This window comes from Pongo abelii, chromosome 10 (assembly GCF_028885655.2).
Source record: "Pongo abelii isolate AG06213 chromosome 10, NHGRI_mPonAbe1-v2.0_pri, whole genome shotgun sequence".
NCBI lineage: Eukaryota > Metazoa > Chordata > Mammalia > Primates > Hominidae > Pongo > Pongo abelii.
The window spans coordinates 86,374,868-86,391,126 of NC_071995.2; the positions used below are offsets into that span (position 1 = coordinate 86,374,868).

Below are 16,259 nucleotides of genomic sequence, written 5' to 3' on the forward strand. Positions count from 1 at the left end.
ATTAGCTCAAGGATTTGAATTTCCAGTTCAGGTCATTTCCATTCCATAAATGACCCGAAAGTTACATGCCTACCCTGAAAAGAGAGTGTTATTTCCTGTAGCCACAAGGCTGAAATTGCTGAAAACCAAACTCAGGATTTCCTCTTGCAAGTGGCTAACTTACAATGCAAATAGAATTCCCAGGCTTGCAGGGGGTGTCAACTAGTGAGGACATTGATTGGGAAGGACTGTGATCCTGAAAGTTGAAATAGAGATATTTAGCAAGACTCTGATAAAGATGGGGATGTTCTGAGTCTTCTTCACCATTAAAAATAGTAGCTCCACTCCCAGTAGAAGCAACCTCTCCACCCCGAGATTAACCCTGACAGTTGCCTTAAAAGATGCTAATTCCCCTCAAGATCCACCCCACCATCTTTCTTTGATACTAGACCTATAACTAGACTCAGCACCCTAAAGATGAGGTGCAAAGTGTGATCCATGAGGAAGTATGCTACACTCCAAAAGAACTACTTGAGGTTTCTAATTTATACAAATTGAAATACAGGGAATATGTCTGAGAATGGATACTAAAGGTGGTGATTAGTGATAGAAAGAAAATAAAGTTGGACCAAAACAAATTTATTGACATAGACCCATTGTGCAAAGATTCTGCATTTAATGTGGCAGCTTGGGGAGTTATAAGGAACTCTAATTGGCTGGGCATTGTGGCCCATCCCTGTCATCCCAGCAGTCTGGGAGGACAAGGTGGGTAGATTTCTTGAGCCCAGAAGTTCAAGACCAGCTTGGACAACATGTTGAAAACCTGTCTCTACAGAAAATACCAAAATTAGCCAGGTGTGGTGGCACATGTCTGTAGCCCCAGCTACTCAGGAGGTGTAGGTGGGAGAATCACTTGAGTCCAGAAGGCCAAGGCTGCAATGAGCCATGAACCTGCCACTGCATTCTAGCCTGAGTGACAGAGCAAGATGCTGTATCAAATTTTAAAAAAAGAAAAAGATAGAAAGAAAGAAAGAGTTCTGTTTGATTTGTTGGCTTAAACATGGGCCCAAAACATGGCCAAGAGTGAATGAGATAGAAATGCCAGATCTGCTTTGTTACTGTAGATGAAAGGATTTAAAGGCATAGGGAGACTGGAAAGTTAACAGTGAATTTGTCTAAGATCTACTCAAAACTATGTCCCCCTCAAAACTCATATGTTGAAGTTCTAATCCTTGTTACCTAAGAATGTGACATTTGGAGACAGGGTCTTTACAGAGACAAGTTCAAATGGGGTCATTAGGATGGGCCCTAATACAATATACTGGTGCCTCTATGACAAGGGGAAATTTGGACACAGAGACATATATAGAGGGATGATCATGTGAAAAGACACAGGGAAAAGACAGCAATCTACAAGCCAAGGAGAGAGGCCTGGAATAGATCCTCCCCTCACAGCCCTCAGAAAAGAACAACCCTGCTAACAACTTGATTTCAGACTTCTAGCCTTCAGAACTGTTGCTTAAGACACTCAATTTGCGGTACTTTGTTACAGCAGTCTTAGCCAATTAATATACTAAGCATTTAATAGATGCTACTTTATTATCATTTTTATCAATGCTGCATGTTGAAGAGTAGAGTCATGGAACACTGGTGAAATGTGTCAAAAGCTTTTAGATGTGACACAAAAGCAATTATCCACCCACTGGCATTGTGAAACTTAACTTTAAATGCACTATTCGCATGTTCAGGAATCAGCAAGAATAGGTTTTTGCTAACTAATTTTTTGGTTGTTCACTTATTTGGTTGTCTCCTATATATTCTTATTTTGGGGCTTGCTACCTTCTTCCTCCCTGGTTTGTAGTTTACCCCCATTTAAACCAATTGCCTTTTTCCTAAATCACGCATATAGAAACACGGTTGGCTAATGCTGTCATCTATGTGTTCCTTTAGACAAAGCTTACCATAATGAACATTTCCATTTATTCAGGAACAACATGTGTACAATCACGTTCAGGACTTCCTTCAGATTTTTCTCATTCCCCATTGATTCTTCAGCATTTAATATACAATAAAGATACACACTAAGAATTTGTACTTCAGGAAGGTCTTTTGGATTATCTTCCTAGAACTTTTCCTCTTCATAACTAGTTGAAGTTTTAGAAGGACAGAGATCTGTTCATTAAATGGAATTATGTCTCCCATCAGCTTCAATCTAGACAGCCTGTCAACTCAGCTATTTTCTTACATCCCTCTCAAATCTGTCTCACAAAGATATTTTGCTGGCACAGTTTTCATTTATTTATTTATTTATTTATTTATTTATTTTGTTTTTTGAGACAGGGTCTCAGTCTGTCACCTAGGCAGGAGTATAGCGGCACAATCTTGGCTCACTGCAACCTCTGGCTGAAATGATCCTCCCACCCCAGCCTCCCGAGTAGCTAGGGCCACAGGTGTGCACCAACACACCCAGCTAATTTTTGTATTTTTGGTAGAGATGGGGTTTCACCATGTTTCCAAGGCTGGCCTCAAACTCTTGAGCTCAAGCCATCCACCTGCCTCGGCCTCCCAAAGTGCTCTGATTACAGGCATAAGCCGCTGCACCCAGCCCATAGTTTTCATTTCTATCTGCTCCCTTGTTAAAAAATAAATGACTATATCCCCATTTTCTTGAAAGTGTGTACACAGAGCACCATTAGAAGCCAAAACCTAGGCTTTATTACTCCACATATTATAAAGATGCTGTAAAATAAAATATTTCTAAGAAGCCTGATTCCCCCCAATAAATATTGAAAAAGATGGTATAATAACCACAAAATTCATGCAAATATAAATATGAGATATCCCAAAGTCTTAGTGAATTTCTAAGCTTTAATAAACTCAGAAGTATAAATACTACACTTACAAAAACATCATTTTAAATGTTACATCATTTTAAATGTTAGTTACTTATATTGCTTTCAAACATGTTTTTCAATTTAAAGAATAAATTTTTTTTTGTTTCAGTCACTGTGGGTGGTTCATTTTGATGAAAATTTTAAAAATTAAATTTAAAAGTACTATTCAAAACACAATTCTAAAGAGGGCAAAAAGAAATCAAAATTAGCTTTCAAATGATGTCTCTCTTTCACTTGTAAATATTTATGCTTCTGGAGTTACTAATGCCTTAAAATATCACTAAGACATTTGGAACACCATGTTATTAATTTACTTTTTTCTTAAACATGTCCTTTTCTCCAATATAATCATATAATTTTTATTTTCATGGTAGGAAAATGTTTATTTTTCGGTTTGAATCTAGCAAACCTCAGCAGACAGATTTTGTAGCTGCCAATTAAAACATTGTTCAACAACTGCCCTGAATAATAAACCAATCTTTATCTCTTTCAACCACGCATTAAAGTGTATTTCTATTGGAATTCCTCTAACATATTCATCACCAAACTGTAACGCTGAAACTTCATTCAATGTATTTACATTTTACATGTTATCATTGCTGAGGGCCCAGCTTAAAATCCAGGTAAAGAAATAAGAAGTGAGGTTTCTTCCATAAAGAATATTGCAAAACAGAAATCAAAGGCACAATTTTACTTCTCAATCTGTGCAATCTAACTTGGTTTACAATTAAAGAATGATTTTAATTGTCAAACTTTTAAATTTTATTAAAATGCTTGTAGTAATGCACGGAATGAATTCCAGACCTACATAAATACCCCGGCAGATGTGGGTAATTTGCATTTTTATCAGTTTTGAAAGAGCACAATGTACTTCCTGCATCTTATTTTCAGAATTTGCATTTTTATCATCTTTGGCTATCCATTATATAGCATGGAGTACTTGAGTATCTCATTATTTGAATTTTCATTTTTGATTGTAAATCAGATGATGTCTGGCACTTTTTTCTCATTTTTCTCTCTCTCAACCTCCAGGTTTACTTGCTCCCATTTCTTCTTGGCTCTAATAATAAAATACACAAAATATTTCAATTATTTTCTTGTTTAGTGCACTGATATTTTGTTCTTCTTTTGCTAATTACTTGCCATAAATCTAAAGGCAAAGAAAAACTAATCTTATTGTTTTAATTTATAAATTTTCAAAATGCCTTTCAAATAGTCCACTTCTTTTTGATTCTTACTATGTTTTGCATTTGGATGGAGGGGTGGAAAAGAATGGAAGTGACACCGTATATAAGGCTGTGCTATGGGACATGCAGAATGAACAGAACGAAGGCTCCATCATATGGAGACAAGCACCTTCACTCGCACCAGCAATATCCCTATTACAAAGGACATGTGGCCTCAAGAGAAGGTTACCAATGAGAATGACATCTCCAGTTGCCTTCAGCTTCTGCCCCTAATACCCACAGACATGTGCATTCTCAAGAGAAGGTCACCAATGAGAATGACATCTCCAGTTGCCTTCAGCTTCTGCCCCTAATACCCACAGACATGTGCATTCTCCTCTATTATTGCATTATCCCCACAGTATCCAACAACACTTTTCCAAAAGGCTTCTCCTGTCCGTTTACACTTCTGTGGCCCTGGCTGCCAGTGCCCTAGAGGAACAGACTCATGGCAGCTTGTGTTTTCTGCCTCCTTTCCTCCAGCAGTCCATCTGTCCACTGGGAAATGTTGAAAATGCTACTCTGTGACCTAGCAGGAATATGTGCAGGAAGAAACATAAGCTAATCTTTCTCTTCCTATTCTGGCGATGACAACAATTGGGAAGGATAAGCATTGTGAGGTTATGCATTTCCCAATCAAAAGAAAATAAGAAAACAAACTATTTCATTATAAAATCTAATTTCTTAAGTCCTCATTCTTCCTCTGCATGTAAATTTAGTCCAATTCAGTGATTTATTAGGCATCTCACTTTTACATTTCAGTCACATTCAGATATAAAATTTTTTCTCAGGGTTTTCTCTGTACCCCACCTCCCTGCTACTGATTCTAATTTCTGGAATTGGAACAGGAGAGAATGGTTGTGGTTGTGAGAGAGCTAGTAAGAGAATATAATTTCAACAGTCCTGACATGGGTGGGTCCTGTGCTGGGCTCTTATTTTTCTTTAATGGTGGCCTAGATACCCAGTCTAAGGTTTCTCGAAATTTAATGTGTATCTTAATCACCTGGGAATGTTGTTAAAATGCAGATTCTGATTCAGCAGGTCTGAAATGGAGATTCTGCGTTTTAAAAAAGCTCCCAGGTGATGTCATTGCAGCTAGTCCTCAGACCATAGTTTAGTTAACAAGGATTTGGTCAGTGGATGCCGGCTCAGTTTCTCCTCGGCTCTCTGACAGAAGCAATCTGTCAAGATTAGAGCTAAATACTGACCCACCCCAATATGGCTCAACAAAGCCTCTTTCTGGTGCTTATCCTTTTAATCCCAGCCAGAAGACTTCATCTGGACCCACTGGTCCTCTCTCCCGTGAACTCTCTCCCACTTGAGGCTCACAGGAATGTGAGATGCCCTCCCACGAAGCCTTAGCACTTGGAAAATCTCAAGAAGCTGTCTCCAGTCCTCTTATATTAGACATGGCTTGTCTTCCCCCTAACCCAGATAACAGTGAAAAATTTCTCTTCAAAGCTTTTCTCCCTAGATTGCATCTGGGAACTGCAACACAGCCATACCTCAATGCATAGATTCAGTGCTAGACATAGATGGTACATGTATTATGTGCTGAAGTGACCCTTCCTTTCCTAAATGTCATCTGTAATTCATATTTAACTATCTGGTACGGGAGGGGAGAAGGCTACTGAAAGACAAGAGAAGTCATTAAGACAGGGATAAGGGAGGAGCACATCTCTTAATACTCCAAATATCACTTCACCCATAAGAGGACCATAGGAGAAAAGGCTATAGAGCTCAACAATTTCAAGTTTCACCTAGGATTTTCATCAACTCTTCACCTCTTTCCCCACCCCCCAAATTCAGTGCTATCACATGTGAAAATTCACACAAATTTAAGAGAAAGTATAATCAATTAAATAGCACTGCAGCAGGGTTCTCTTGCAGCACAGTATGATTTGGGAAAGATGGGGGAAAAATGGAAAACAGTTATCCCCAGTATATAAACATATAACACACATCTGTGCCTTGAGTCACAGTTGTAGTCAGTAGGAGTTCCCTAACTGGAACTTTTTCTGAAATGTTCAGTTGTCTGAGAAGTAATCGAAAGGATTTTATCCCATGTAGATTTCCAAACCTACTGAACCAGCCCAGGACAGTCTGGGAAAAGACACCAAGCTGTTTAGCAAAAGAAAAACCTGAGGTCAGGGATACAACAAACCTCTACCCTGAGGAGGTTCCAAGGAACCCCAGTCTCCCAGAGCACAGAGTTCCACAAGGAGGAGACCACAGTCCTTCAGAACTTACTGGCTGAGAAATTTCACCTTGGATGTCCTGTCAGCCTATACCAATATTTGTCTTATGGTAGATATAGCAAAGCTTTAATGTCTTGTGTTAAAATACAGTTTTACATATTTGCTTCGCAGCACAGCAAAAAAAAAAAAAAAAAAAAAATGCATCTTAACATATTACCTGATTGCTGCAATTACTGTTTGTTGCCCAGGAAAGAACTGTATAAAAACGTTTTTGGGTAACACATAAAAATAGGCAAAGAGGAACACAGTAAAACAGTAAAATTAAATTACTAGTAGGCAAGATACCTACTAAACTCCAAGTAATTAAGTGTGCATGTATATCTTGAAATTTTTATTTATCTTCAGGTTTTCTAAAATACTCCTTGCACTTAAAAACTTGTTCATTTTCAGAATTGCATGATACATTAAAACCACTTATAAATAGTTACCTGGATATATCTTTTCACTTTTTGAATATGTTTTTGAAAAAGGAATTCGTTTTCGCCAGGCTGAATCATTATATGATGTTGACATATATTTGTCTGAGGGAAAAAAATCCAGAATTAAATATTTTATAACTTTAAAATCATATTCCAAGGGTGCTTCAAAGTTATAAATATCTCAGGGGTTAAGCTATTCTCTAAGTAATTCATTTTACCATTTCAAAACTAAGGCATCAGGGATACAAGTGAGTTTATTAAGACCATTTAAGTTATAAGTGAGCATGGTTACAGATTCTTAATTGGCTATTCAATGCTTAAAATAAGGGTAAGCTACAGGAGAGTATGATATCTAAATGTAATAAAAATTTTCACTGCATCACTTCATCATAGTTTTGCATAAGTTCTGCTAATGTTTATTAGAGCTTTTATTTAAAAACTGTGAAACTATGAGGTACAGCCCAAGTCCCATGTCCTTCCATGAAGTGATTTCCATGGTCGCAGTAATTGGCATGATGCAATAGCGAACTCACTGCCCCAGATAGTCAAAGCATTTATATCCTCACCTGGTCCTTAAATACTTATTTTTCTCTGACATATCTACATTTCTACTACTATCTAACAATGTTATATTTGTGTTGTCAAGTATTACTGTGCAGCTGTGTTCTCAAAGCATGATCCGTAATACCAATAATTTGCATTTCTCTTGTGTTGACATTTGCACTAATGGTGCAAAAGCAATATAGAGTATGAGTTCTGGCACCTTCACACAAACCTAGACATTGGCAATGCTTCTAGTATTCATTGTATTCTTCACAGCCATCCAGTTGCAGTAAAACAATAATAACAATAACAATATCAATAAATAAGATAATAGTAATAAATAAAATTAAAAGCAAGTTTCACCTAATATCCTTATTTACAAATACACATCCATGTATCATTCTATTTTAAAGCAAAAGGAAAAATAATTGAAATAAGCTAATGTATATTTAAATTGTAAAAGAAATATATATACCTACTGTGTCCCCATAAACTTTTTAAAAAATTTATTAAATTATGAAAGAAACTAAGAAAGATATAGTCTTATGTTTCCATAAGTTCAAAATATTCAGAACTCCACTAACTAAACCATGAACTTAGAATACAAACATGAAATCATATAGAATTGAGCAGCATTTTATTAAGTTTAGAGAACTGAAACCCAACTTCAAAAGAACAAAATCCATCTGAGACATAGGAAGAAAAAGAGATAAAGAGATTTGGTTCTCTTCTCCCCTGTAACCTTGTACTTCCTGACATATACTATGACTTTGCCTATTACATGATGAAATGATTTAGAAGCAATCTATCCATGGTGAGAGAGATGAGAGGTTGTCAAAAATATGGCAGTTAATCCCCAAACCAACCCTTTCAGAAAATAATCATGAAGGCCTACAGAAAAGTCAAGGCACTAGCCTGACAGTGAAAATTGAACAATGCAGTTAGTGGAACAAGAAAATATCAGCCATTCAAAAACAATCCTCCAGAGTGACATGAAGCTGTCCTGGAGGAACGAAGTGCAGTGCTCTGAGAAAAAAACTCTAGGGAGGTGCGATCTGAAGTCATCTGCACACAACATAAGTTTTCTTCCATATCCTTTAAATCATGTGCAGGACTGCACATGGAAGAAATCCTCTCACTAGTTTCTACGGTGGTGATGGCCAGGGAAAAGAAGAGGGGAGTAGGTAGTAGTGAAGATTAGCCAAGCTGTCAGGAAATTCCATGGGAATGCAAACCACAGACAAGAGTAAACCACATCAACAAAGGACCTCACCTGGACTGAGGCTGGGTTTGGGTTCCTTGTTAACATGGACTTTATTGTAGGACCCATGCATGGGCCTGCTGCGGGAAGGTGCATTCAACGCGACAGTCCTGACAGCATCTCTTTGAACGTGGATATAGGATGCATTCTCAGCATTTCGATTTTTATTACTGCGGTGATAACTCATTTTATTTTGGGGTCTTGGGGCCTGTACTGCTGTAAAGAAAGGTGGGAGGGAGTGAGGAATAAAACAGGCTGGTTTCACACCCATAAATAACATATTGCACTGTAAATACTGCATAGCATAATGGAAGCCAATAGAAGCCAAAATAATTAAGTTTAGAGAAGTTGAGTTGACCCCTAAAGTAACATTTACGTCACATGACAGTAATTTGTTTTTCAGGTAGAAGATATCTGATATTTAATCTCTTTTAAAATTACAATTTAGAAATATCAAATATATAGACACGTTACCTCTCCGCATTCCAGAGTTAGGAAAGTTCTTTGGTTCATCATAAATCCATTTCCTTTTTTTCACACCTTTAAAATGAGGCTTCTTCACTGGCTGGACATCATTCACTTAGAAAAGATACAAATTTTACAATTTTTTAAAAGATGCTTTCATCTCTGAAATTACTGTAGGTGATAATTACATATCTGTGCATTCACATGTCAAGCAAGAGGAAAAAATAAATGCAACATCCTAATACTTTACTTTTTAGAACAAAAGGTGATTTATTTTTAAGTGCTAAAAAAATCTATCTTGGAAATAGACTGATGAAATAACTTTCAATAAGTAGCTTTCCTCAAAGAAAAACACTTTCCTCCAAAGGAATGTGTGGATTCTTTTAAAGGAACATAAAATTGTATTCAAAATATAATTATAAATCTCATTATAACGCTATTGTTAAGTAGTTTTAGAACTCTTATTTTCAACATGAATCTTTTTGTACTTTTTTAGCCAAAACTACTACTTCTTAAGAAGTTGGATTAATGTAAAATACTTTCAGGGAACTTTACCTTATTATTTTAAGCTCTTAAGTTGGGTATACAGATAGTTTGGTCAAGATTGAGCAATCAGAATTTATAAGTTCTAAGAATATTAAATTTTTCACTTTGTATTTGTATGTTTTTACATCAATATTTTACATGTATTCTCAATTTTTCAGGAATTTCTATGGTACATATCTCCAGAGAATCTTAAAACAATTTTGTAGAGGGGGCATTCTGTTACTTCACTGTGCAAGGCTCCTGAAAATTCACAAGTGACTGCTGCACAGAGAAATTGAACATCAAGTGTACAGTGTAGACTACATCAGTTCTCTACAGTAAACTAATTAATCTTTCTGTGCCCTAACTTTCAGCTTAAGCTTTAAGCCCTCAGTAAAGCTCTGATTCACTGTCTCCTCCTCAAACATCATGCCCCTGATCCACTCCCAAGCTCCCAGTGCAAGGATTTGGAATCCATATTTTTAACAAGTGCCACTAAACTTGGCTTCCTGAGGGCAAATCACAAGTATTCCCATCAGTGCCAGGCTGCGATCCAAGAATATTATAGGGGTTCAATAAATAAAACAAGGAACAGAAGGAAGAAGGGAAGGGATCAGGAAGATTCACAAGTCTTAACTGTATCAAGAGAAGTAGCTCACTGAACTGACTGTCAAGAAGGCAAACAAATAAAAAATAATCCAAAATATAATAAAAAGCTGCCAATGTATTATTCCACTATGGGTGCAATTTAAAATGTTATGCTAGTGAATCTTCCAAAAAGGTAGTGTATTATTCATTTTAATACCAAAATTAAACTAGTGGGAGAGCATATAATTTACTAGGACCTACATCATAGCTCATTGTCAGAGTTAGTAGAGGATATTGTGTCTTTAATTCTTAGTTCTGAATAATTTTTAAACCTTTTTTCTTTCTTTTTTAAAATTCTATTTTAAATAAGCAAAACAAATCCATTGTAAGACAAATATATCTAAGGCCAAAAAGTGATAGAGCTAATGTCTCACTTGAAGAGGGGTCCTCTCTGCACTTCATACTGATATTCTCAGTAGCATTTAATACATGCATTGTAGGTACTAGTCGGGTAGTTAGGGAACGCTTTGGATGAGGACTGTCCTTGTTATCTTTTAAAGCAAATTAAGAAAATAAAATGTCAATATTAGTTTTAAAAAAAAGCATTTCAGTTGTTATTTCACTATTCAAACATTACATAATGGGAACATCTCTTTAAAATAAAGTATATATTTATGAATTGTGAGAAAAGCATCATTAACATTCCCTAGTTACCATGTGGATTTCAAAATGTCATGAGTAACAAAACAAAACTCAGAAACTATAGCCATCATTTTCAATATGCAAATAAAAAATCGTGGCAGTATTTTTACTATCTCCATACAAAAGATTTAAAAGGTTTTACATTTTTACATTGAATGGTCCCATTTAAATTGGGGTTCTGAAAGTATTTCAAATGTAACAACTTTAACTTGCTATATGCTTTGGAGCAGGACTCTTTAGTAGGGCTTTCCACAGTGATGAAAATGTTCTAAATCTGTGCTGTTCAATATGGCAGCCACTAGCCTCCTGTGACTATTGAGCACATGGAATGTGGCTAGTGCCAATGAAAAACTGAATTTTTTATTTTATTCAGCTTTAACTTAAATTTAAAGAGTCATACATAGCTGGTGGCTACCATATTAGTATAGCTTTAAGAGTTTCTTTGATGGACTGGGGAAAACCTTTCCATCTCTGAGTGAGAAAATGAGAGAAAGATTTACAATTTTCCACAAAAATAATTTGATCACAGGCAACCTTTCCTATGCTTGAGAATATTTAATGGTAGAGATGGTAGATAAAATGGTTTACATTTTGATTGAAAGTATGTGAAGCCCCCTAATTACAGGACAGCTGTACTTTTAGTCTGCAACTGAGAGGCACTCAGCAGAGAGATGCCAGCTGGTGGATTTTAAGTACAGTTAAGGGCAGTGTAAAAATATAGAGGATGTATTTTATCATATCTCTTGATTATTCACAGACTAGTGTTAGCAACAATTATAAAATACAAAAGTCTTTTTGAGATTAAACTCTTCATAATGTTCACAAACAATGTTTTCTAACAAAATTCATTTATACTGATATTATAAATTAAAGGACTTGGTATTGCCTTTTAAGACAGCCAGTAACTTTAGAACTCGCAATACTAGAAATTATACAATCCAACAGGCTATTGTTCAGGTAAGAAAACTAAAAAAATGGTCATACAATTAGGGACAGAGCCAGGACTGGAACCTTAGAGCTCTTGACTCCTATTCAGTGTATATTTTGATTTATTACCATTCCTCTTATATTGGTTTTTATAACAAGCAAGCTCATCTTTAACTTGTCTAGCCAAATTACAAATGAATCAAAATTATATAATAATTCATTACCTTTAGTATTTGAACATTTTGATACGGTGATTTCTTTCTCTTCAGTTAAAGCTTCACTTTCATCGACTCCAAGAAATATGACCCTCTGTGGAACATAACAGTCACCTCCTATGACAAAACCTTACTGTCAGTGGGCAACAGTGGCAGAAAGTCACACAAACTAGCTTTCAATACAGGAACATTTTCTACAATACCCCTTTTGTTCACCTTTCTTTGGACACCTCTCAGTGATACCATCTCCATCTCCATACATTTATATGCTTAGATTAATACATGAGTATTAATATATATGTATATGAATATGCAGTATGTAAACTTACATATAGATAATTGCAAGAAAATTCAGAGTCAACAAAATTTTCCTTAATGTATAATAATCTTTAGTCCCACCCTTTAGAGATACTCAGAGTAAATGTAATTTATCTTCCATATAACATCTTCAGATATATTAAAGCAGTTTCCATATTTCCCCAAGGACTTCTATTTTCCAGGATAAATATCCATAGTTGCTTTAAACGTTGCATACAAAATTCCGAAATTCTTCACCATACGTTATCTTTTCTTAACGTATTTGTTTCAAATAACGTTATTTTAAAATGACACCCAAATGGGAACTAAGCTGTGGAGAAATCAGCAGAACTAGTAAAATAATACTTGCCATTCATGGAGTAATTTTCTAGGAATCTGACCCTTTACTGAGTACTTTAAATCACATTTAACTATCTTTCTATACTGCCTCTAATAATCCAATGTGACTTTACCATCGCTATTTGGTAGTGAAAACACATGCCTAAATTGTAAAACATTGTGGCCAAAAAAACTCACTCTATTTTCCCCTCAAAAACGCCATCACATTGGGTTTTTCCCAACTTAAAGAAAAGCCACTATTTAATGTTTTGTACCTAAATGTAAGAATGTATGTTTATCATTGCTTGAAGTTACCCTGTAAGATTTGGCTCATTGTTCCAACAAATTAATCTCCAGTTAACTGTAAATTTTATAAACATGTCTACATTCACCCAGTCATTCAATGCATTTGAACATATCATCCTTTATTCTACAAGTATTTACTGAGTGCACATAATGTGCAAGGCATTCTACTACAGAGATTTATCTATAGTGATTGATTATATACAGTTCCTAGCCTCAAGGAGCTTACACAAAAGCAGTGATAAAAATTTCAAAAAGATTTTTGGTTTCTACCACGACCAAAATGGCTTTTATTAGAATAACTTTCATCCCAAAAACAACTATAAAATACCAAAACAAACTGATTGGAAAACAACCCAACGCATGTGACTGCAATGCCTGAGAGCAATGGAAGGACACAAAGTCAATTGTATGTTCACATTCACCCTGGCTTTTTTCCCTGAAGGAGTTACCCTCCACACTTACTACAGATTTTTCCTTGAAAGCACGTCTAATTCATCATGTAAGGAAATAACAAGCAGAAAGCGAAACCAAGGAGGTGAGAAAGAAAGAGCCGAAAGTCTGGGACTGTCTAATTGGCTTGAAATTGAGGGGGGAATGAAAAAGGAAGAACAACAAAGAAGTTCCTCTGAAATAGGCATAAAACTCCCTTTAAATTTTTATCTGACTCCCATACTTTTCAGGTACAGTGTGGAACCCTAGGAAATAAGCAAAAACAGCATCTGGGAGGCTAAAAACTGGTCAGAGATTTCAGCATCTACATACTGCTTGGGAGGTAAAATTTGGCATTCAAGCTTTGCCAGAGTAGAGGTATCTTGGTGAACATCCCATGTCTCAGTTGATAACCCAGTAAAGCAATGTTTTAGGGGTAAGGGTCTTATCTGAGGAATAAGGACTCTACCTCCAAAGAAAGGAAAAATAATGTATCATCTACGGCATCATCCCTAATAAAGCCCAAAGCTAGTCCTTCATAGAATCAAGGTGGTCTGCTGATAGTCTAGCTGCCTGCCAGGAGAAAAGTTTCTCTGTGGAGAAATAACATCATTAATAACTATGCAATTTTTATCCATATTGTTCAGCATCAAATAAAATATTAGAAGGCATAGTAAGACAGGACAATTGAGCAAAAACCTGAGGGAAATGAAAGATACCCAAGTGTAATCAAACAGGAAGTTGCAAAAAATAACAAGAACATTATCAAAATAGAAAACTGATGGAGAATTTAAGTAGAAAGTCAATAAGGAGGTCAAATAGAAATTTAGAATTTAAAACACGGATTAAAGAGCAGAGAGGAAGAGAATTAGTGAACAGGACAGTAGGTTGTCAGAAAGTATCCAGATTTATCTAGAGAAATCAATAAGAAAAAAAAATTTAAATGGGCTAAAGACTTAAAAATGCACCAGACAAAAGAGAAAGTCAAAATGGCCAATAAGTTTATGAAAAGGTGTTAACATTATGAGTCATCAAGGAAATACAAATTAAAACTACAACGATGTACCACTAGCCACCCACAGGAAAGGCTAAAGTTAAAGGACTGAAAACACTAATTGTGAGTAAGGATACAGAGCAAGCTAATCTCAAAGAAAAGGTGTGCATATGGCCTTTAGAAGACATGTACAAGAATGTTAATAATAGTCCCAACTGGAAATATTGTCCGTCAAATCCCAATATCAATACTCATGGTGCTTTCATGCATTGTTTTTATGTTTGTTTGTTGTTTGCAAACGTATGCAGAGTGGTGAAAATTTTGAGTTGCTGGACCCGCACATTCCTAGCTGAGGTCTAACAATGGCAATGCTCAGCATTCTCATTTCAGTTCATACAGAGATGACCAAAGAATGGCTGGAGACAGGAGAGGGCAGCACAGCACAGTGGAAGAAGCTCTGGCTCTGGGGAGAGGTGGAAGGGGTTTGAATCCCAGTTCTGAGGTTTGTTAGTGGGGCAACCTCAAGAGAGTCACTTAAGACTTCTGAACTTTGTTTTCTCTTTTGTAAAATAAGGAAAACAGAATATACCAGGATGAGTAATTTCTATGATTTAAGATTATAATCTGTGTGAGATGTATGTATATGTGTGCGTGTACATAGTTCCCCGAGGAGCAATGGTTCAGTGTTTGCTAATTCAGTGTTCATGTCAACTTTATAGAACATAGCAACCAGGAATAACAGGAATCAATTGTGTGTGTGTTTGTGTGTGTATCAACTGTGTGTATATATATACTATATACATAGAGAAATGCCCAAGTTTGTTTTTATATATATATATACACATATACAGTATATGTCTTACATGTAGATATGTGTGTATGTGTGTGGTATATATCTATCTATAGATATTTACAGATATTTACAGCAAAGTAAGAAAAAGATATTTACTGCTACAATCAACAGCATGGATCAGTCTAATACAAAGAGCATTAAGTAAAAGAATCCAAACTAAAAGAGTTCAAACTGTATATTTCCACTTCTATAAAGGTCAAAAAATGCAAAATTAGCCTATAGTAATAGCGACCAGAGTAGTGGTTACCACTGGGAGAAGACTATTGACTTGGAGAGAAGGAGCCATCTGGAGTACCATAAATATGGTTATATTGATACATACACAAGTAAAATTTCAACAAGCTATTCACTTCAGATCTGTGAACTTTATTAAAGTGTAATAACACATTAAAATAATATTAAGACAAGACAAGGCCTCAAGTATTTTTCTTGAAATGAATACTAATTCATTAATTATAATTTCAGTTTTGATCATCTTCATTTCAAAGATGTCTTATGAATGCAGGAGCCTAAATATGTTTAGATATATCTATCATATACACATATGCAGAAGATTATTTTATCTAGTGACACAGAGAACGTTATGATGCCTGGAAAATCAATAAGCTTGACTATACCGGAACTTAGTATACCAGATAATGGAATTTTTAAAATATTCTTTTAGTATGGTTTTTCAACTAGTTCATTACTCTAACAATATTATTAATATTAGATAGGCTAATGACAGTATAATGACATTCTCACATTTTCTAACTCCCAACAAAGTAGGAAATATATTATTAATGTTACAACGTGAAGGAAAGTTTATTTTTATATGAAACAATTAGTTTATCAATGGCTAAAAATAACCTTTTATTAACCAAAAAGGCTATCTGATTTAATGATATTTCAACAAACTGTTCAGTTAGAACTGCTCGGGTTAAGTGGATCCCACTTATATAGGTTATACAGACAGTGTGAACTCCGGTGGGAGAAACTGCCAGTGTTTCTAATTTGTAGCTAAAACTTATTGCTTCAAGGCAACCAAACAATTACAGCT

The 16,259-nt window shown here is 35.6% G+C and overlaps 1 protein-coding gene across 11 annotated transcripts in view; it reads right to left on the reverse strand.

Moving 5' to 3' along the window:
- Window positions 1–3,611: 3,611 nt before the first annotated feature.
- The window catches only part of C10H12orf50 (chromosome 10 C12orf50 homolog), a 54,018-nt gene continuing 41,370 nt past the window's right edge, over window positions 3,612–16,259 (reverse strand). For 4 of the 11 annotated variants that reach the window (XM_063712213.1, XM_054527477.2, XM_024257040.3 and 1 more), the window contains 6 exons: window positions 12,012–12,119; window positions 10,593–10,709; window positions 9,055–9,159; window positions 8,593–8,796; window positions 6,786–6,878; window positions 3,612–3,933 (listed from right to left, as the gene is read on the reverse strand). In XM_063712213.1, coding sequence (XP_063568283.1) covers window positions 3,908–3,933; window positions 6,786–6,878; window positions 8,593–8,796; window positions 9,055–9,159; window positions 10,593–10,709; window positions 12,012–12,119 — 653 coding nt within the window. In that variant the 3' untranslated portion in view covers window positions 3,612–3,907. The remainder of the gene's footprint in view (window positions 3,934–6,785; window positions 6,879–8,592; window positions 8,797–9,054; window positions 9,160–10,592; window positions 10,710–12,011; window positions 12,120–16,259) is intronic. The other 7 variants (XM_054527479.2, XM_054527478.2, XM_063712217.1 and 4 more) reach the window with 3 other exon arrangements.